Genomic DNA, 22,045 nt, shown 5'->3' with positions numbered 1-22,045 from the left:
CTTTGAGAAAGTATTTAAACAGACAATTATTCTCATGCCAGGCCGTAAGGCTATGTTGTTGCACTGGCTGCAGCTATGGAGGTCACTGAGAGGTAACAGCTCCCTGTTTAGAGGACAACCGTCTGTGCTAGGAGTTTGGGGGAGTGGTGGCTAAATAAGTCAGAGGTTCATCACGCCATTAAGCTGTGTTTTGCATTTGGATTTGCTTTATCATTACTTAGGATTTCACTTGTTCATGAGGTTTAAGAAGAGGTTGTGATTTAGGGTTTTAAAAAAAACACCCTCAAAAATAAGGTGAGTCCCAGGTCTGTCTCAGGTCAGAACACAATATGTTAAGAGCTCAAGTGAGCCACACCAGCAGCCTTGACACAGCACCACTAACTGAAGTCCTTGGAATGACAATGGGATTTTTTTTCCCCGCTCAAAGTGAATTTTGGCTAAACTTTCCAGGTGGCTACCTGCTGAAAAAAAGGTTTAGCAGAAGAACAGTCTCGTGTGTACTTGCAGGTGAAATATGAGACAAATAGATTTTGACTGTCAAACCTGCATGTATAATTGATTTGGTTGCACTTTAAAAAAAAAAAAAAAAATTTGTAATTTTACACTGTGTGTGTGAGTGAGTGAGCGAGCATGGATCTCAGCACAACAACTACAAGATTAGCATCGGTTGCATTGCGTGCAGCTGCTTGTGCCAACACAAGGACCATCATCTACCCACTGCACCCGTGGTGTCACAGCTTTACAGTGAATCTGTGTTACCTTGTTTGAACAAGGTATTCAGCTCTGGTTAAAACCTCTTTGGGGCCCACCAACAGTTTCTCTACACAGTAAAAACCCCAATCCCACTTATTATACTGTACTATTTCTTTGTAAAGGAAGTTTATTTAGGTCACAGGTGCTACAGAGCACCTGATATTGTTTGGTTGATGGGGACAACAGACAGGTTTTTATGTTCTCAAAGATTTAATGAGCAACTTAGAAAAATATTAAATTTTTAAACCTTTAAACTTTTATCAGTGAATCTTCCATCAAATAAAAAAGGATCAGAATGGAATATTTGAAAGTTTAATTTAAAAAAAGTGTCTGTAAATATATAGCTATTCTATCACAGATATTGGAACATATATTAGATATATATTAGACTTTTGCACTAAAATGAAAGGTCATTTTAAAATAAAATGTGATTCAGGACAATGATTGGAGGTAATCATGTCATCTATATTGGTGTGTGTCAAAAAATAAATTTTTTGTTCTGTATTTCTGTCTCTGTCACATGCAAATATCTGGCTATGACTGGTGTGAAAAAATAGTTGTAGATGATTGGCTCCAGCCTGATAACAACCTCTTACATGAGCAGTCAAGACGTCAGTCTTACTGGGGAAGCAGTAAGACACATTTGTTGTCAAATTAATAAATAATAATAAATACATTATCTTTTTAAAGAAGTGGTTCATGTGGCTGCTTGGGACTCGTAGATATGTTTTTCATGTGCTGTCTTAGCCATCCTTAGCAACCTGTTAACTGTTTGCCAAAGATGTAAGACACAGATGTTAAACATGACATGGGGCCAAAACTGGATGCCAAAAAGCTTCAGCATTAATAAATACATGTATTTCCAGGTCTTGAGAAGTTGTTTTAATCATAAATAATGCAAAGCAAAAATATTCATTTCTCTATGTGACAGTTTTATCTTTGTAGAGCTAGTATAAATTGTAATGCACATGTAAAACAGATACTGTTGCTATGTTTTGTTTTGTTTTAAACTCTGATGCAGTGCGTAAAAACAAACTAAAATAAGTTTGACACGTCAGAGCTAAGATATTTGGCAGCCAGCAGCCCTCAAAAACAACCACCGTTTAATGGTAAGTTCTAAACAAGCAAATTGGGTAAGACATGGGGTTTTGTGGTATTCTGACCTACAAAATTATCCGTGTTATTTAGGCTGACTTGCATATAAACATGCATCACGAGCAATAAATAGTGACACTTTTGACAGGTATGTATGATCACTTACAAGGAAACAAGCAAAACCCATAAAACTAACCCCCAACTCAAACTCATATTCTCAAAAATCAGAGAAAAAATACAGCTAAATACAGTAAAACAAACCCAATAACTGACCCATATCCATAGCTAAACTACTAGCATCAAAATGTCTTTCTTTGCTCTTATGATTAGTTTTTCTTTCAGTAATCAGTGACTTACTGAAAAATGTGATAAACACTTTTAATTGGTTCTTACACACAAACAACAACTTCTATTTTCTTATTCTGAATAAATTGATTAGTATGAATTCTTCTATTTTCTTCTCTTCTTTATGTAATCACGTGGGAATTTCTTTTTCAGGAGCATCCCTAATGTGATTGGTTTTCCAGCAGAGGGCGACCTGACCCCAGTCCAAATATTGCTTGTATCCCATGTAGAATAGTGTCATCCTCCCTGAGCAGACAGAGCCCCTTCATGTTGCCAAGTAAACAACAACCCAATCTTTTTGCAAGGTCAGCGTAAATCTTAACCCTGTCCCTCCCAAATGTTGTGTTACTCATGCATATTCAGATTATTTGTCAATATATTCAAACCAAGATTGGTATCAGGGATCTCAAATCCATAATTGTTAAAGCAGCAGTACGCTGGTATGTTTGAAGGAGTATTGTATATAGCAGGAAAAAAATCATTTTACATTTTGAGAATATTGAGTTTAACAAAATATCCGAATGTTTTTTTTCCTTTGTCATTTTCATTTTATTTTAAATATTTTTTAAAATTGAGGAACCTGGAATGTTAGGCGTCGGTATTAAAAATTTCAGGCTCAGGCAGCAGTTTGAAGGAGGACCCAAGTTGCAGACAGCGGCGGTAATGCGAGTGAAATTTCTTTACAGTGTGGCAAGTGGCAAACAGGAAATGAGGAACAAGCTAGACATAAACTAAACTGGGAAAGCTAGTAACAAACAAAACCCAAAACCATAACTCACAGAATAAAACGCTGGGAAAAACATATGGAGGTAACACAGGGGATGAGGAGTAGAGACTGAAGACCAGAGAGACGGACTGTCACCAAGTTACACAGAATAACACAGAGGAACCGACGAGGAACACAGGCAGGCACACACTATAAATACACACAAGGTAATGAGGGAATCACACACCAGAGGGGAACACAGCTGAACCCAATTAAACACGACGAGACACAGACCTTCAAAGTAAAACAGGAAACTCACAAACAGTTTTACAAACAAACTCAGAGACACGAACAAAGCACAGAAGGGAGAACACTAAAACTCTAAGAACTAATACAAAATAAGAATCGGCATAAAACAGAAGATGTTACTAAAATGAAACACAAAACGCTGGGTCACCGGCCCAGTACCATGACAAAGTGATAAAGTCTAAAGTGGAAATTTTGAAGAAAAATTTAAATACTTTTCTTTGAGGGTAAAGCCAAAATTTTGGGAATAAAGTTTAAAATTGGAAAGTAAAGCTATAAGTTTGAAAGTCATGTCAAACTTGGGGCTTGACTGGTGATGCATTGGTGGAATCCTAAGTTTGTTTTAATGTGAAGGATATTTTCCTGTTTTTGCAGGTAAACAGTGTGATAATAAATATTAGTACTATCACTTTTCTCAACATGTTAACATTATGTCACGGTTCCCAGATTTAATCCTTGTTTTGTATTTCCTTCTTTGTGTTGTTTATGATTTGGATTTTTGGTTTTCATTCATTCCTGAGCATTATGAGGCTTTAGTACTTGTCATGTTTTACATTTGTGGCGTTATTAGTCTGTCTTTTCCCCTTCTGTTCAGTTCATGTATGCGTCGTGAATACTTGTTTCAGTGTGGTTGTTCTTCATTTCCTGCTTTATTTTAATAGTTGTCTTTTGTGCCTTGCATTTAGTTTTGCTTCCTTGTCTTGTCCTAATTAGTTTCAGCTGTGTCTTGTTTCCCTGGTGTTTTCTATCACTTCATGTGTATTTAAAGCTTTAGTGTTCCTTCAGTTTTTGTCAGTGTCTGTCTGTTCCTTGTCTGTTTAGAAACATATTCTAAAGTTTGGATGTTGTTTCACTTGGACTACTACACTTAATTAAAGGTTTGTTTTCGATTATTTGTTTGGCTGTCAGTCCTACATCTGGGCCATCCGTAGCACCTTAATGGAAAAAAAGAGCCTCTGACATTCTTTCTTAGGTAGTCTATATTTAACACTGAGTGCTAAAATAATTCAGCCATCAGTTGAGTAAATGTCTGTAACAGTGGAAAAGATGGTAAAGTTTCAAATTAAGTGGAAAAACTGAGATGGCTATTTTTGTTAACACCTCCACCTCTGGTCTCTGTCATTCTGATGTAACGCTACACGACCGAGCAGTTTTCATGTTGTCCCTCACCGAAACAAACACATTAAAAAAAAAAAAAAGCCCACAATGTGCACACTTTAATGAACAGAATTCACAATGAGGAGAACATCAAAACTACAGTATGCAGGGAGTAGCTCATCATTAAAACAAAACTCCTGAGATACAACAGGAAAACACATGTAAACAATAACCCAGTTATTAAACCTCAGTACATTAACAGATCTACAACCAAGTAACAACACAGCATATCAGATGGACTATATAATTTATTTACATAAGAAAAAAAAAGACAATAAAATAAAAAATAAAAAGGAACAGGACAAGAAAACTAAGTTTCCATTTGGTTAAAGCGACTTTCTCAGTTTACTTTACTTGAAGACGTTAACTTCATTAAACTATTCTGAGGCACCATAAAATCACTACAAGCACATTTTCTATTTAAACACACAGCCCATTAAGTAGGAGGCCTGTACTACCGAATAACTTCAGCTTACCGTATCTGTCTTCATTTACAATAACACTGCAATCGAAGGTAATTATAAACTGGATAAGCCCACTCAGGGTTTCCCAAGGTAGCTATTAGCATCTTCACAGGACAGCATATGACCAATGACACATGTGGACAGATCTACCACTTTGAAAAAGTTGAAAAGATCATTATACCAGCAGCAAAACTCCATTTATTTATTTTTTTACTCTTCCATTTATTAAGGAAGAATAAAATATACTGTTAGAAAAGTCTGGAGAGTTAAAGGCTCTACTTATTACTATTTACCCTGTTTCCGTTACCAACAATAGATGTATTAAAATGTTCCAATGTAATTAATTATGAAATAATTTGTGTGCAAAAAGATGTTAATCTTGCTGCTCTAGGTCTGTTGGCAAAACATCACCGTGCAGTAATTAAAAGTTGAAAATTACAATAAAATTAAGCCTATAATGTTTTTGTTTTGTTTTTTTAAACAAAACATATTTCCATACAACTTTCATCCTTACCATTTCAGGTTGGGGAAAAAAAAACAAATATGAAAAATTGTAGGAGAAGATGATTCACGGTAGGACACATTTTTTAGATTTAAAAAAATCTCAATGGCACATAAATATCCGGCTGGACTTTGCAATCACTTGAAGGTTAATAAACCCAGTTTACTGGCCAACGGACTGAATTAATTAGGCCTCAGTCCGGCAGGCTTAGAGGTCAGTCAGCATCACCCACGGCAACCACAGGTCACTCGGTAAAAATGTATTCCCTGACCAGTTGGCGATGGTTTGCTGGAAGTTGCTGGCTGGTGAAAGTGGTTGCAATGAGGTACAGGGTGTTGCACTAAAAACCTTGTAATTACTGTTGCCAGTTAGCATAAAGGACACCAACTTGCCTACAAACTCTCTGAAAAGGGTGATATAAACAGTTCTGCTTCAAAGTAAAAGTTACACGTTTAAGGTGCAATGTCACTCATTGAGCATTTGGAGACAAGTTAGCATCTTCAGTGCAAACTACGGCTGAACAAAGAACGAGAGGGAGATTTCTGATCCAACACCTTTGCAACCAAATTCACAAAGCAGCCCCTCCCCAGTTGGTTGGAGATTACATATTTTTCCCTCAGCGAGCTTTAGCTGCCGTTAAGTACAGGGATTTAGTGCGCTATTGCTTGCAGAAAAAAGCAGGAATGAAATTGTTCCTCAAGATCTGGTTTTCTTATTGATGCTCGTCGTGGAAAGACAAGAAATATGAGTAAAAATAATTAGTACGAGGGCTCTTCCAGAAATAGTGGTGCTTTTTTTCAGGAAGTGATGAGTCCCAAATGTAACATGCTCCGGAGCAGGTTAGGTTTGTACCATCTGGCTTTGGTAAGATGAGAACTGGCTTCCTGACTCCATATAAACTAGACTTAAGCCTGAAGTTACCTCGCTAAGTCCCAAATCTAGCTTCACAGTACATGCCTCGAGACATGGAAGATGTACACTTTCTCTCTTTCTTTCTTTTTTTTTTTTTGAATATTTGCACATATTTGCACAAGTGTGCAATGTGTGAATAGTTTTATGACAGAATAAAACCAAACCAACTACATGCTGTTAGAATAACACTGTAAGAAAATGTATGCCTTTAGTCAACTAAACTCTAAAGTATCAAAGTTGACTACAGGTACATTTTAAAGGTATTTGTTTGAAAGTTAAAGATCCGGTCACAGTTTGGTTGTATCGGTTTATACCCCTTTAGTGGTTAGCATCATCATGTATGTGAGTTTTGCCACATTCGGGTTCTACAGTAGGTTCCAGTTACAGTCACTGCTGGTTGTGACTGAGCAGCCTGTTTGTAGATTGTAGCCATTTTTTGTCCGGTGGTCAGCGTGCTGCGATCCGAACCATGCCAGGATTAACGAAGGAGAAGTTTCTGAACATCGTCTGGTCTACGCTGTTGATAAGCGTGCGGTCGGCACACGATAGTCTGGGCTTCTCGTTGATAAACTCTTTGTCGAAATTACTGCAGTCGCTGGGTGAGGTCTGCGAGGATGAAGGGCAAATATTTAATTACATGCAATATTTCATACACCAGCGAGTAGATTAACAAGTAAATACTGCAGTACAGTATTTACTTGTTGTGCATTGTGTGCCGGGTGGCGGCCAGGAGCGGAGGCCCTGGAGGACTGACCCCCGGCTGCCAAGACTGGCAATAGGGACATGGAATGTCACCTCTCTGGTGGGGAAGGAGCCTGAGTTAGTGCGTGAGGTTGAGAGGTACCGGCTAGATATAGTCGGGCTCACCTCTACACATGGCTTGGGCTCTGGAACCAGTCTCCTGGAGAGGGGCTGGACTCTGTCTCAGTCTGGAGTTGCCTCTGGTGAGAGGCGGCGGGCTGGGGTGGGTATCCTAATATCCCCTCGGCTTGAAGGAATACTTCGAGGACCTCCTTAATCCCACTGACACGTCTTCCGAGGAGGAAGCAGAGTCTGGGGATGAGGGGAATGACCCGCCAATTTCCGGGGGCGAGGTCACTGAGGCAGTTAAACAACTCCTTGGTGGCAGAGCCCCTGGTGTTGATGAGGTCCGCCCCGAGTTCCTGAAGGCTCTGGACGTTGTAGGGCTGTCCTGGTTGACACGCCTCTGCAATGTTGCGTGGAGATCAGGGGCAGTACCTGTGGACTGGCAGACCGGGGTGGTGGTCCCCATCTTTAAGAAGGGGGACCGGAGGGTGTGTTCCAACTACAGGGGGATCACACTCCTCAGCCTCCCTGGGAAAGTCTATGCCAGGGTGCTGGAAAGGAGAGTTCGTCCGTTAGTCGAACCTCGGATACAGGAGGAACAATGCGGTTTTCGTCCTGGTCGCGGAACACTGGACCAGCTCTTTATCCTCTCCAGGATACTTGAGGGTGCATGGGAGTTTGCCCAACCAGTCTACATGTGTTTTGTGGACTTGGAGAAGGCATTCGACCGTGTCCCTCGGGGTGTCCTGTGGGAGGTGTTGCGGGAATATGGGGTGTCTGGCCCATTGCTACGGGCCATTCGATCCCTATACAACCGTTGCAAGAGCTTGGTTCGCATTGCCGGCAATAAGTCGGACTCGTTCCTGGTGGGTGATGGGCTCCGCCAGGGCTGCCCTTTGTCTCCGGTTCTGTTCATAATTTTTATGGACAGGATTTGTAGGCGCAGCCAAGTGGCGGAGGGCTTTCGCTTTGGTGGCCTCAGAATCTCATCTCTGATTTTTGCAGATGATGTGGTTCTGTTGGCTTCATCGGGTGAGGGCCTCCAGCTCGCACTGGAGCGGTTCGCAGCCGAGTGTGAAGCAGCGGGAATGAGGATCAGCACCTCCAAATCTGAGGCCATGGTTCTCAGCCGGAAAAGGGTGGAGTGCCCACTCCGGGTCGGGGATGAGTTCCTGCCCCAAGTGGAGGAGTTCAAGTATCTCGGGGTCTTGTTTGCGAGTGATGGGAGAAGGGAGCCGGAGATCGACAGACGGATTGGGGTTGCAGCTGCAGTAATGCGGACGCTGCACCGGTCCATCGTGGTGAAGAGGGAGCTGAGTGTAAAAGCGAAGCTCTCAATTTACCGGTCGATCTACGTCCCTACCCTCACCTATGGCCACGAGCTGTGGGTAGTGACCGAAAGAACGAGATCGCGGATACAAGCGGCAGAAATAAGCTTCCTCCGAAGGGTGGCTGGCCTCTCCCTTAGAGATAGGGTGAGAAGTTCGGCCATCCGGGAGGGGCTCAGAGTAGAGCAGCTGCTGCTCCACATCGAAAGGAGCCAGCTGAGGTGGTTCGGGCATCTGACAAGGATGCCCCCTGGGCGCCTCCTGGGTGAGGTGTTCCAGGCATGTCCCACCGGGAGGAAGCCCCGGGGCAGACCCAGGACACGCTGGAGAGATTATATCTCTCGGCTGGCCTGGGAACGCCTTGGTATTCCCCCGGATAAGCTGGAGGAGGTGGCTGGGGAGAGGGAGGTCTGGGCCTCTTTGCTTAGGCTGCTGCCCCCGCGACCCGGCCCCGGACAAAGCGGATGAAGATGGATGGATGGATGGATGGATGGATACTGCAGTACAGTGATTTTCAAAGGCTGGGCCGTGGTCCCCAAATGGGCTGCGAACAAACTTAAAGTAAGGACACTAAGGCTATCGATGCAGACTCCACTCTGCAAACACGCACAGCAGTCTGAAGTTTGAAAATAGCCACTATAGTCAATTACTGTGTAGACAACTTTCTAGATGATATTTACTTTCACCCGTCGGCCGTATCAGCCAAACAGCTTTTACTAGCTACCAGTTTTTAACTGAGAAAATTAGTGGATATGTTGAGTAAGTGGTTCCCTGTTGTACTTACTATAGTTGGTGTGAAGGGTGCCGGCACCTGCCGTTGCTCTAAGGCGTTCCAGTCTGTGCTGCTGAAGAAACTGTGATGTCTGATGTTGCCTTTGGTTCCCAGCCGCTCCTCAGGTTCCCTCACAAACAGCTGAGGCACAAACGCACAGAGGTTTAGCCATAGGGCCCTGAGAGCTATATGTATGCATTTAATGAACATACAGGAAACTACGGAGCCCTGCAGGTCTTAAAAAATTAAGACGGACTTTTGCGAGATCTCGCAAAACTATCTCGGGATCTCGCAAAAGTTTTGCGAGATCTCGCAAAACAAACTCGGGATCTCGCAAAACAAACTTGGGATCTCGCAAAACAAACTCGGGATCTCGCAAAACAAACTCGGGATCTCGCAAAACTTTTGCGCGATCTCGCAAATCAAACTCGGGATCTCGCAAAAGTTTTGCGAGATCTCGCAAAAGTTTTAGCCGCATTCTTCCCGTTAGCTCGAAGCTAACGGGAGGTTGAGGCCCACTACAGCCGGGAGGAACACCGCTTTCCCGGCACATCGTGCCTCGAACTCCCGGTCAGCTTCAAGCCGGCATCCGAAGAATGCGGCTAAAACTTTTGCGAGATCTCGCAAAAGTTTTAGCCGCATTCTTCCCGTTAGCTCGAAGCTAACGGGAGGTTGAGGCCCACTACAGCCGGGAGGAACACCGCTTTCCCGGCACATCGTGCCTCGAACTCCCGGTCAGCTTCAAGCCGGCATCCGAAGAATGCGGCTAAAACTTTTGCGAGATCTCGCAAAAGTTTTAGCCGCATTCTTCCCGTTAGCTCGAAGCTAACGGGAGGTTGAGGCCCACTACAGCCGGGAGGAACACCGCTTTCCCGGCACATCGTGCCTCGAACTCCCGGTCGGCTTCAAGCCGGCATCCGAAGAATGCGGCTAAAAGTTTTGCGAGATCTCGCAAAACTTTTGCGAGATCCCGAGTTTGTTTTGTGAGATCTCGCAAAAGTCCGTCTTAATTTTTTTTCTCCCATGTCCCCTGCGGGGCTCCGTAGGAAACGGTAAGAATCAGTTTCATCAATTTAAAGACCAGATCCTTGCTTTCTTTTCTTCCTGCTTGATCTTATTTAAACTGGCCACTGAAGCACTTGTCTGACCTTGATGAGTATGTCCTTTGCAGCTTTGCTGAGCCAGTTGGGATAAATGGGGGTGTCTGTCCGTATGGACTGAAACAGCTCCTCTTCATCGCGGCCGTGGAACGGAGACTGACCGATCAGCATCTCGTACAGCAGCACTCCGAATGACCACCAATCCACAGAGCTGTTGTACTTCTGACCCAGCAGGATCTGATACATAAAGATCACACAAACTGGTAAAATGAACAAGTTAAAGTGTGGGTTTTTCTTATTTTCTGTCATGCGCGTACTGTTACAGTGGCAGATGTTCACATTTAAATGGCCAGAGTTTTAAAGAATGAGGTCAATAACGTTTGAAAATAAGTCCTTATCAGTCAGATCTTGGGTTTCAGATTGCTCTAGATGTCAAACTAATTTTACGTCCTTGGTCACAGACAGCCCACTGTGATCTTTAAGCGGGCTAGACCAAGGAAACTCCCCTTTTCTGTCTGTGTAAATAAGTCTAACCACACACTAATTGCCTTAGATATCTTTGTATGTAAAAAAGAAGTGTAATTTTAGTATATCTCAGTTTTTTCTATATGACAGAGAAATGCTGCAGTATCTGTCAGCACGACTTTTTGGGACTGATTTGTAATTAAATAATGTGTAAAACTGCAGAAAAAGTAGCTCACTGCCCAGAATATCCTGTAATAATAATAATAATAATAATTAAAAAAAAAATAAGGTGATTGTGGTAAAAATGTTTTTGTTGTTGATCTATTGCTTTGTTACGCTGGAGTAGTGGGGGAGGTCTTTATCAGCAGGAAAATCTGTAAAACTTGCAAATACTGTTAAAAGTCCAAAATGCATGTGCTCATTCACATTTTCCGAAACTGTCTAGTGAGCTGGATTTAATCTTTTTGTGGCTGATTCTGGTCCCTGGGGCCATATGTTTGACACCTCTGTCCTAGATTATCAGCTTACAGTTTTTTTCTACTCTTTAATATTTTAAAATGTGGTTTAACTTGTTATTTTAAAGGGGCAGTTTAGAGGCTTATTTCACTCATTGGCTGCACAATAGCCTGTATAAGAAAAGCTACTCTAACAGAGTCCAAATATAAATGTACAGACCTAGCATCAAAAGCCCTCTTTGAGACGTCTCTAGAATTTAGACCTTTATGCGTATCACTTGGTGGCCAGCTGTTGTTGATTGATTCTTTTATTCAAAAGGATACCAGTTTATTACAACATTTACATTACTACAGCATGCAAAAGATGTCACCTCTGGGGCGATGTAGTCTGGGGTCCCGCAGAAGGTAGAGGTCCGTACGTCATCCTGCATGTTCTCCTTACACATGCCAAAGTCTGCTATCTTTATATGACCATCTAAGTCCAGCAGCACGTTGTCCAGTTTCAGATCTCTGCAGAGGTGGAAGAAAATGATTCCTCTTGGACTATATATTACATGTCATGAATTCCAGTCCTGTTTCTGGCTCTCACTGAGCGCCTACCTGTAAATAATTCCTTTAGAGTGCAGAAACTGGAGCCCACAGATGATCTCAGCTGCATAGAAGCTGTAAGGAGACACAGATGTATGTGAGAAGAGAAGATAAAATTCACAGGAGTGATCAGATTTAGGCCAAACTAGGTCAATCTAGTTGAAATTCTGAAATAGACAAACCAAAAAAATCAACAAACTTAAAAGACAATTATGTCACAGAAATAAGGATCACATGTCGACTGTATATAGAAATTAACATGAGCACCATAAAAATCCCCATAAGAGACTGTAAGTTTGAAGCCTGAGGGGGGCCTTAGTTTCTGGGGTAGTCATTTTTCCAGGATAGCCATGCTTTACTAATGCAGATAGATTTAAAAAAAAATAACCGGTGGCTTCCAGATTGTATATCTGTAAGCCCCTTTATTTGCTCTCTACACAGACTATTTACCCACGTGTAACTAAAGGATGCTAAAATGTAGAATTTGCACTAAAAATGAAAACCACTGGCAATCTATAGATAACTGCAGATAATATGTTTATAGAGATTAGATCTATTAAAACCTAATGTGACGAACAAGAAAACAAGACCAAGAAACCAAGGACAATGCACGGCCATTTGGTAGCGAATTCTCAATCCCAAGTGGTTACTTGTACTTCAGTGGTTAGACGCACTCTAACCACTGAAGTACACCAGATGTTTGTCTGACGCATGTCTCAGTCCTGCATCAAGTCACACCACAGGCATGTCAGAAGCAGAACATTTAGTCTGCATTGGGTATTTTATTTTGAAAATTGACCACATTCTCCATGCTGCTTTTATATCTGACTTCCTGCCCCCGTCGCCTACTCTGTGTAGCAGCTTCTGGGATGCTTACAAATGTGGCGTCGGGTGTATTCAGGGGTCAATCAACTCTTGCTTTGTTGTCTATTTTCCACTAAGTTGGACTGTAATTTCCTAAATGAGTGTCATTTTTCTATTAAATATGATGTGAAACTAGTGATGGAAACCAAAAACTCAATTAGAAAATAGTTTACTGAGGTATATGGATGTTTTTTTTGCCCCCATGCTGGTAATGATTAATCATGCAGGTTAAAGGCACATCTGCAGTGAAGGCACTTTTCAAACCTGGCGGTTACATCCAGACCCAAACAGTGCAAAACTACAGTTGTGTGTCACTGTGAGAGCTGCGTCTTTTGACTCACGTGGCTCTGTGCAAGTCAAACTTGTGGCAGTTTTGGATGTGGAACATAAGATCCCCTCCATTCAGATACTCCATGACGAAGAACAGGTTTTCCTGGATGCGAAAACACAGAGGTTAGGGCTATATTTGTTTCCAGAGAATTATTTTCAGTGGCTACCTACTTGCATGCAATGACTGTGCAAGTGTACATGGGTCATCACCTTAGTTTGGAAGGTGCAGTAAAGATGTGTAAGGAAGGGATTTTCCCAGGCTAGAGACAAAACCCTCCTCTCTACCATGGTGCACTCAACATCATCATCCATCAGCACCACGTCTTTCTTCAGAGCTTTTACTGCAAAAAATTCACCGCTCCTTTTCAGCTCTGCTAGAAACACCTGGAGAAGACGAAGGACAAATAAAAAGCTTTAAAAAACAGGTTTAGTTTGGACATATAGAGTTGTAGCCTGTTGCCCAGTCATTTACCATAGCTAGCTCTTTGTGTTGCAAGACTTTGAAGTAACAAGAAGTAGGTGGTTTTCAGTGGAAACTGGCTGCACAACACATTTGACCACAAGCCTCAGAGTGCTGTGTGAAGCTGCTGGCAAGAATGACTAAAATATGATGCTTTGACACATTTGCAGAAAACGCCCCCCCCCCCCCCCCCCCCCCCCCCACTGTGTTCTTATAGAAATTCCACTAAGAAAAGGGTAATAATTAGTTTTTGTTGCATGCAGTTTTTAAGGGAAGGGAGTGTGTAATCACTTCTGTTTGTTTGTCTCTTTGTTAGCAGTTAAGCATCCACAGTTTTCAAGATATCATGTTTAATTTTTTTGTGATGGTAGATACCAAAAACAGCTCGGGCACATTCAGTTTTGATGAAAAGGTCAAGATCACACCAAATGTGAATGTCAGTGAAAACTTTAAACCATGTCAAGTAATATATCATATGAAAGAACATGTGGAGAGCTGTAAAACAAATTTTACATTTTAATACGACGCCCTATGATGTCACAATAATGCCATAAAGTTCACAAATTCACACACTGCACCAAAATATCTTAAAACCTCACGCTTGTAGATGATTTCAGCAAATTCTGCTCCACTTATATGGGTAAAGATAATACACCATTTTAGTATGTAATACTCCAAGGTCATAGGTCAAAGATCAGACATCTGCATGTTGTAATAAAAGGTTTTTCTACAGCCATTGCCCTTCGGGGGAGTTGTGCAACTTTGAATGCTCTTGTTAATATGTTGATATATAAAGTAACATGACAAAGATGCCACATCTTCATGCATGCTCTGCTCCGTGCTTTACTTTTCCTCTTTTGAATCAGGTCGCCTCTGCTACCTTGCCAAAGCTGCCTTTCCCGAGCATCTTGTGCAGGGTGAAGTCGTCGATGGTAAATTTGGGTTGGTGATCTTTCCTCGGGACAGCGTACAGAGGCTCTTCTGGAAGCACCTCGCTGACCGACCTGCTGACATCTCCTGGTCCCTCCCATGAAACACCCTGATAATCTGCTACAAGAAGCAGGTTGAGAAACACAAATGACATAAAGTATGCAGTATGTATCCCTGCCTAACGGAAAGGAACATTTTAGAAGTTGCATACCTTTGCTTGCAGGTGTAGCTGTGGCTGGTAAACCCATAACTAGCCCGGATGGTGCTCGCACCACTCCCGGCTGGGCAACACTTACTGGACCTTCCCGACCAATAATGTCACTGTCTCTGGTACTTCTCGCCTTAAAGCAAAAGGTAGATCCAGTTTCAAAATGAAGTTTTCCACAGTAAAATATTCCTTAATTACTAGTATTAAAGGGGACAATTATGTTCTCTTATTTGCTTTACTTTTTCTTATGTTATCTAGTGTTACACAGTCTTATGTTAGATCTTCTCATTAAACAAAGTTTCATATAATGAAGTCTTCCTGTTAGAGGTGCATGATGTCACAGAGACGGAATATCTCGTGCTATTCAAGTCTTCTCTTTGCAAGGAGCAATCAGAAAGTTGGCTTAAAGGAGGAGAAGTTAAAACTTCTAATCAAGGATGAATTAAGGTGCATCACCAAAACTCAGTATCAGATCAATTGGGATTGGTAAAGGAGGAGCCAGGGATCGAACCTGCTCTACCTCCTGAGCTACAGTCACCCCCAGATTATTTCATCAGATTATTTAATCATGCAAAGTTACTCAGCTGGAACTGAGGAGAACACGTCCCTTTTAAGAGGTGTTTAAGTCACTAAAAGCAGCATAAAAACGAGGAAACAATTGAACTGGTTGAAGGCATTTCTGAAAGACTGCACAGCTTCATGTACCGAAGGTTTGTTGGTCTCACCTGCTGCTTGCTCTCGATGACTGCCAGAGCTTCAGCCATCAGTTTCTGGTTGACCCCGCAGAGGTTAGCCACTTTCTTTTGGCATTTATGGTGGACGTTCATGCTGCATTCTGCACAACATCAAACACAATGTAAACTCAGTTGAACACATAAAGAACATTTAAAGCAGTGCAAGATGGCAATATTTACACTATTATTAGTTATGCAAAAGGTAATGTATCAGCTTTTACTTCAGAATGGGGCAATATTAAAATTTATAATGACAATGACAGAAAAAAGCACTTATATGTAAAAAATGTTGCTAAAGAGTCCAATTTCTTTTTCACTTGATACCTTTTTTTCATGTCACACGTTCTTTAATGTTTGCACATGTTCCTTATATAACTGTGCTGTTTCTTAGCAAACTCTCACACATCTACAATAATAATGTTTCCCATTCCTAACCCCTCAGTCAGCTGGCTTGTACTGGAAATATGATTAATTTCACAGGGAGAACTTTATACTTTGCACCTGCTGTGGCAGCTGCGCTGTGTTTCTGTTCAACAGGCCAACACATGCAGCGCATATTTATGCTGGGAAAGGTTTGAACGCCCACTGTTGTCTCAGCTACTGGAAATATATTGAGTAATGCTGTGGATTAAATGATCATATCTATGTGGTGAAAACCATGTTTTATCAAATTTTGTCAAGTTGAATTTTTCAGATCAAGGTAAGGGAGCTCCATAGTTTGCTTGCTGCATGTGTTTCAGAGTGTGTTGATGGTGTTGTGAAGGAGTAATATAGCTGTGCCGAACCAAGAAACCCTTTCGTGGTAACCTGTGAAAGCCACTGCTGCAAAATTCTTTGACGAATGACTCTTTCTTCCTCGATGATTCGGGCCTTAAAAGTCCAAAATAAGGAAACATTTGCAATGCAGCGTAAGCCATTTAAAACCCACAGATATCTGCATAATGTTGTCTAGAACATTTAATCTTTTGGCAAAGGGGTTTCCCTGCTGCTCGGCGGTATCTGATCAACTGTGCTGAAAGGCAGCTCCCAGAAAAACGGGACTAATTTTAGAGTGAAGAATTAAAAGACTGAATACCACAGAGCTTGTAACTTCAGTCAAAACTGTGCCATTTTAATTTGCTTTTTGTCACTTAGTCTTGTGTCTGAAAACACAATTTTTGGTAAAGAAGTCAAAATACCTTCATCCAACTAATCCCACATAACCACTCCTCTGTCAAACACACTCAACTGTATAACGAAGCACAAGAAGTTTGGAGGAAATGACATCTGTAAGAATGCCATGACTGGGCCAACCTGACCGAGATCGTACCATTAGGATGCTGGAGCAGGGCGTTGCCGGAGCAATGAGTCCTCTAGACTCAGCTGAGCTATAGTGCTTTATTTTGAATGATCCATCCATGCAACCAAGTCCAGGCTGCCTTAAATTCTTCCAGGGGGAGACACTGACACATTCCCAAACCAGCCTGACCGTGTCCTGGACCGCTGCAGGGTCTCTTCCCAGTATAACATTCCTGAAACGCCTCACGTAGGAGGGGAACAGGAGGCACCCTGGCCAGACGCTTGAACCACCTCAACTGGCTCCTTTTGATGTGGAGGAGTAGAGGCTCTACTCTTAAACGACCATCAGTCTTAGTCTTTAACGGTACGCCAGCATCAGTTTTCCTTAACTCTTAAACCAGGACCTTTCAGTTCCTAAACTGAGCTAGAAATAAATTTAATGGCGTAGTGTTGCGTTATGAAAAATTTCTGTTATGACACTGTATGTGTGGCTTTATGTCTGTGATGTCACTGCTGTGTTTTGTCTTACCCTGCAGACATTAAAAAAAAAGTATAAAATCACACAAAACAAACAAACCAAAACAAAAAACTCCCGCCTCTCACCCTCACATTTGAGCCCCTGCTTGGCGAGCCCCCACAGCAGAGTCCCGCAGTGCTCGCAGAAGGTGGGACTTTTGTAGTTGTAGACTTTAAACCTGTGAGGCATGTCGATCTTGAAGCGCTCCTTGTGGATCTAAAAACACATCGCACACAGATTGACACGGAAGGCGTCAGTAACCAAACACCTCTCATATGTAAACGGCGAGATTTATTTATTGGCGTTAAATTCTCTCATGCTTTCGTACACATGAACTCTCGCTGACATGGAGCTGAGGAGAAGTGAAACGAGGGGGAGAAGATGACATGAGACCGGAGCGCCTGGTGTGGTGATACCTTGGCACAAAGCAACTCTTTCATTAGTAAGCATCAGAACCATCAGCTCACACACTTCACTCTGTGTCACCACTTGTGGAATTTCTGTCGGACTGGAAGAGATGTGCAGCGTCATGAAGCAAATCATGTGAAGCAGACACTCACCATTGTTTCCTTGCTGTTTATGGCTGAACCAGTGCATTTGGCGATAACTTTGTCTATGCATTTTTTGTGGATTGCTGCATTACACTCTAAAAGACAGAGAATAACCACGTGAGGAAGAGTTACGAAGGCTAATTGGTAGATTACAGGACAATGAACCGACACTCACGTCTGCACTGGTAACCCTGCTTGTTAAGACCCCTGCAGTGGAAAGAAAGAGAGATGAAATGACTGATACGATTGGGAAAAAAACAAGACTAATGTGAAGATTTGTGACTTCTTGGTCTTTTGCATACCAAACAAACTCTTTGCATACAGAGCAGAAGGTTGGCTGAGGAAAGAACGTTGCGCTGAACTCGTGACACTTGACCACGTGAACTTTGGCCTGCTTTATGGCGCCGCGTCGCTGGTGGAGGGTGAACAGACCCTCTCTCTCACGCTCGGACTCCGGGTCTCCGTCTGTGTGACCCACAGCATCTGAAACACGTATTACAACTTTAATTTCAAAGAAGAAAAATAAAACAATGGAAAAAGGTACAGTTTTATTCGGCTTCTGTGGACAGAGTGGTGAGACGCCGCTAAGAACACAGGATTTCACAGCAAAGTTTCAATTTCTCACCTCCTGAGATGTGTTTCTTACTAACAGCAGATTTTATGTTGAAAATAAATCTTTCCTTTTCAGCATTAAAAGCCTAGATTTCTTTCATTAAAGCTTCTTTCACTTACACTCATGTTACAAGGGGTCGCCACAGCAGACAGCCTCACCTATCTGAGTTGACATTAGCTTTGGTTGAAAATTAATTTCATGTTGAATTTTTTAAAATTTCACCTCAGTTGACTGATTATACAATTTGTGTTTATGAACAGCTGAGTAGGAACAGCTGTTTTAGTAGCTTGTGAATGCAGATTGTGGACGTTATGTGTACGGTTTACACCGGTTGTTGTTTGCAAACTAACTTTTGGGTTTGGGTCAGGAAAAGACTTGGTTTGGTTAGCTAGCAGCCTTCTGTGGTCACCTGAAGTTTGCGTGCAAGATGCTGACTTGCCGGCATGCACCTGACCACTACTCCACTAAATGCTAGTCAAGGTGTGAAAAGTGCAATGCAAGCTGGACCTTTCACCTACATTTGCATTTTTTGAAGCATGCTGGTCGCTGTGAGCGAAACACGTTCTGTTTCTGATTTGTGTCTTGTTCAAGTTTCACTGCTGCTCGGTGCTCAGTTTGTGAGTGTTTGTTTATTGTCCAGTTAATCTTTACTTTAGTTTTTATTAACAACATCGGAGAAGCGGGCTGGACATTGTTTCCAGGGAATACATTTCATGTTTAAGAATTCTTTTAAATCTTTTTAGCGATTACAAAAAAAAAATGTGTTACAGAAAACATTCGTCGAGGGAAGAGTTACAAACGTCCTCCTCTGAGATGCGTTTCTCAGAGTAAATGGCTTCAAACTGTTGCTTATATTTAAAAAACTGGTTCTGGTGATCAGTCTGTGCACATGGACAGGACACTGTATTAACAGTCAATGAGTGAGCAAATTAGTTGCAAATAAAATTGTTGTTGGATTAAAAAAACAAAAAATGTGCATTAATTTCTTTGTTATCAATAAATCTGTTATTTTTTTTGCTTTGTAATCGCTGATCTGTTGGGACCTCTGTTGTCTTTTCCACTCAGCTTGTGTTGCAGTTTCTACTGTCATCACCCATCATAGTGTTTGGTATTAGATCAAGCACAGTCATCATGTATGACTAAAAACTGACTGACCAAAGCTCAGTATGACTTTCATGTGTTCTAAGAGAGCAAACATGCAGAAAATGATCCTAAAATGTTGAATTATTCCTTTAAAACTGCTTTAAACACTGCATGTGACTTTGAATCAGCTCAAAATGTTAAATTTCTATCATTATCCTTCAGTTAGAGACAGGAAGACACCAGTATGTGTTTGCTCGTTGGAGGAAGTGTACCCATCACTATGCCACCTGTTGTTCCCTGCAGTGATTTCCTGTTTGCTTGGTCTATATTTACAGACACACGAGACAGCTTCTTACTTCTGAGTCTCAGTGCTTGGCATGGTGTTAATGTCAGGAAGGCACCAGTGAAAGCACAAAGCGCCCGCACAACCAGCTTACAGCCAGCAGGGGGCAGACGGTCAAAACTCTTATTTTTAGCTTAAGAAAATCTAATTATGATGAGACACTTACGGGTGCGCCTTCGACAATGAACATTCACAGTCACTTTTCTGTATTTTTACACCTACTTGATTATTAATAATCCTCTAGGACACAGTAGCTGGCTGCCAGCTACTTGTCTGGCCGCACAAAAGTGATGAGCACGCCACTTTCGGCATTTATACAGGAATCTCATTAATACTGAGAATAGAAAGGGAAAAACAGGGTAAGACAGAAGTTAAAACAACAAAACATAAAACAACTGGTTTCTGTATTTTTAACACACCTGCCTATTTACTCATAAAAACCTTCAAATAAATACTAATTTAGTGCATATTAAAGTTTAGCGGACCTATGTGCATAATTCTAGAAGTGAAGCTGATCAACTCTGAGGAGCACATAAAGAGGGACCAGGTGAGAATTTCACAATAATGCAAGAAGGCTCTCTGTGAATTCAGTATATTTTAAAATGATCATTCTCATTGTTTCTAATTTTATATTATCACGTCACTCTTACATTCAGACAAGCAAAGACTAAAAAGGTGAGTTTTTTCTGATATCAGGCTCCTTTTAGGTCTTTCATGATCAAACTTACCTGTCACTTTTTTTTATACAAAAGTTGGTGCTCTGACACACACAACAGCCGGTAAACGGTAACTGTCCCTTTTTAGAGACCTACACAGCTGACAGAGGCGTAATTTACAGGTTTAATAGCCAGGAGACTTTGTCTCGTGTCCCACAGGCACCCTTTGTTTTCCACTTTCCTTGCTTTTTGTTGTGGTTAATTACAGAATAATGCTGACATAAATGGAAAAAATATGCAATTAACTTTTGGTTTTCAAAATAATAGATATTTTTCAGGGTAACAAGTTAAAATGATTTGATTTTGTTGTTATTCTTCCTCGTGGATCATAGAAGGAACGGTGTGAACAGGTTTTAGACTGGGATTTGGCAGGTGGGGGTACATTAACAGTCTGTGATCAGCTGTTCTGTGATGCTACACCCAAGCTCAATGCTCTTTGTGGATATAACCAACTGAATTCAACAAGATATAGGCAGATGTTACAGAAGCTATATGGCTGATTTCCAGCCCGTAGAGACGAGTGAGCTCGTGCAGCAGTCTGGAGCCATCTTTCATTTTGTATATTTTGCTATGAAAACGGGAAATAGGTGTAGAGATTTACTGAAATGTGTGTAAACCTACACGGCAACACAGTGTAATAGGAAAACAGTTTTTAAAATGTTAACAAGCGTTAACAAGTTTTTTTTAATGCAGGTGTGTTTTTACTGCATTGGCAGTGTGTTAGGGACTATTGTCAAGCTGAAAAATGAAGCTGTTGCCAATCAGACACTTTCCAGGTGGTACTGCATGGTCAAGTTACAAGGATTGGACTGAAAAAGAGTGAAAAAGTAGCTAAAGACCAACTTTGGAAGACCTTCAGAAATACTACAGATCAATCACTCAAAACAATATAAAAAAATCACAAAAAAGTTTGGCTTGTTGGAAAAGATCAAGAAATGAAGGGTGGCTCAAAATTTTGCACAAGACTGTATAAACTGTAGAGTTCAGAGACTGAATCTAATCAGCTTAAATACAGCTTGACGTCTGCTACCCTTAATGTAACCAGTCCAACATAGTGCATCACTGCAAGCTTTACCACAATACCACAAACTAACATGTGTAGCGTGCGCTAAACAGTTTCCATGCAACCACTGAATAACAAAAAAATAGTAGAACTTCTTCTGCAAGAAACTTCTATTTTTTTAATGAAAACAAAATTCAGCAGCACATGATTAATACATCCAGTATCTCAGTATTTAAATCTGGTACGGTCTCCATCAATCATGCAGGATTTACATTTCCCATTTATAAACTTTCACTTGCTGAGCAGTCCTCATTTCTGAAAATAATCTTGTATCTTACTCTTCCTTCCTCTCTTTCTTATATGCTTTTCCTTCCTTCAGTGTTGCACATTAATTTTTTCTCTCTCTCTAGGAAGTAAAGCATCGCTGTCTTTAGCTTACAGACACATTGCTGTGTGGAAAACTGCACAAAAACAGTTTATCGGCTGATATTTGTTGAGCTGTTTGAAAAGTCGCAAGCTCCATTAATGCTCACGGCTCTGCTTCTTCTGCCACTAGTGAGAGTCTTTGATACTGCGACCACAATCTTGCCTCTCCACTATGAAGGCATCACAGGGATAACACAAACCATGACCTTTACGTGTAAGCGGTCCTGAGATGC

At 41.4% G+C, this 22,045-nt stretch overlaps 1 protein-coding gene and 1 long non-coding RNA gene across 4 annotated transcripts in view; one reads left to right on the top strand and one right to left on the bottom strand.

The window, feature by feature from the left end:
• The first annotated feature begins 1,797 nt into the window (after nucleotides 1–1,797).
• On the top strand, nucleotides 1,798–10,417 carry LOC146689418 (uncharacterized). Its single transcript, XR_014915908.1, has 3 exons — nucleotides 1,798–1,862; nucleotides 2,347–2,498; nucleotides 10,320–10,417. It is a non-coding gene; the product is annotated as an uncharacterized LOC146689418 (long non-coding RNA).
• The window catches only part of prkcq (protein kinase C, theta), a 37,368-nt gene continuing 19,730 nt past the window's right edge, over nucleotides 4,408–22,045 (bottom strand). For 2 of the 3 annotated variants that reach the window (XM_085436152.1, XM_085436153.1), the window contains exons 5-18: nucleotides 17,931–18,111; nucleotides 17,804–17,835; nucleotides 17,638–17,723; nucleotides 17,164–17,293; nucleotides 15,274–15,383; nucleotides 14,552–14,681; nucleotides 14,291–14,460; nucleotides 13,161–13,334; nucleotides 12,962–13,053; nucleotides 11,769–11,831; nucleotides 11,540–11,678; nucleotides 10,297–10,485; nucleotides 9,161–9,289; nucleotides 4,408–6,847 (exon numbers count right to left, since the gene is read on the bottom strand). In XM_085436152.1, coding sequence (XP_085292278.1) covers nucleotides 6,689–6,847; nucleotides 9,161–9,289; nucleotides 10,297–10,485; nucleotides 11,540–11,678; nucleotides 11,769–11,831; nucleotides 12,962–13,053; nucleotides 13,161–13,334; nucleotides 14,291–14,460; nucleotides 14,552–14,681; nucleotides 15,274–15,383; nucleotides 17,164–17,293; nucleotides 17,638–17,723; nucleotides 17,804–17,835; nucleotides 17,931–18,111 — 1,784 coding nt within the window. In that variant the 3' untranslated portion in view covers nucleotides 4,408–6,688. The remainder of the gene's footprint in view (nucleotides 6,848–9,160; nucleotides 9,290–10,296; nucleotides 10,486–11,539; nucleotides 11,679–11,768; nucleotides 11,832–12,961; nucleotides 13,054–13,160; nucleotides 13,335–14,290; nucleotides 14,461–14,551; nucleotides 14,682–15,273; nucleotides 15,384–17,163; nucleotides 17,294–17,637; nucleotides 17,724–17,803; nucleotides 17,836–17,930; nucleotides 18,112–22,045) is intronic. The other variant, XM_085436154.1, reaches the window with a different exon arrangement.

This window comes from Copadichromis virginalis, linkage group LG17 (genome assembly GCF_057382275.1).
Source record: "Copadichromis virginalis isolate Kocher_CV1m ecotype Utaka linkage group LG17, C_Virginalis_male_GT1.1, whole genome shotgun sequence".
Classification (NCBI taxonomy): Eukaryota; Metazoa; Chordata; class Actinopteri; order Cichliformes; family Cichlidae; genus Copadichromis; species Copadichromis virginalis.
The sequence above is the reverse complement of the archived record's forward strand: the minus strand, read 5'-3'. Positions and strand labels throughout refer to the sequence as shown.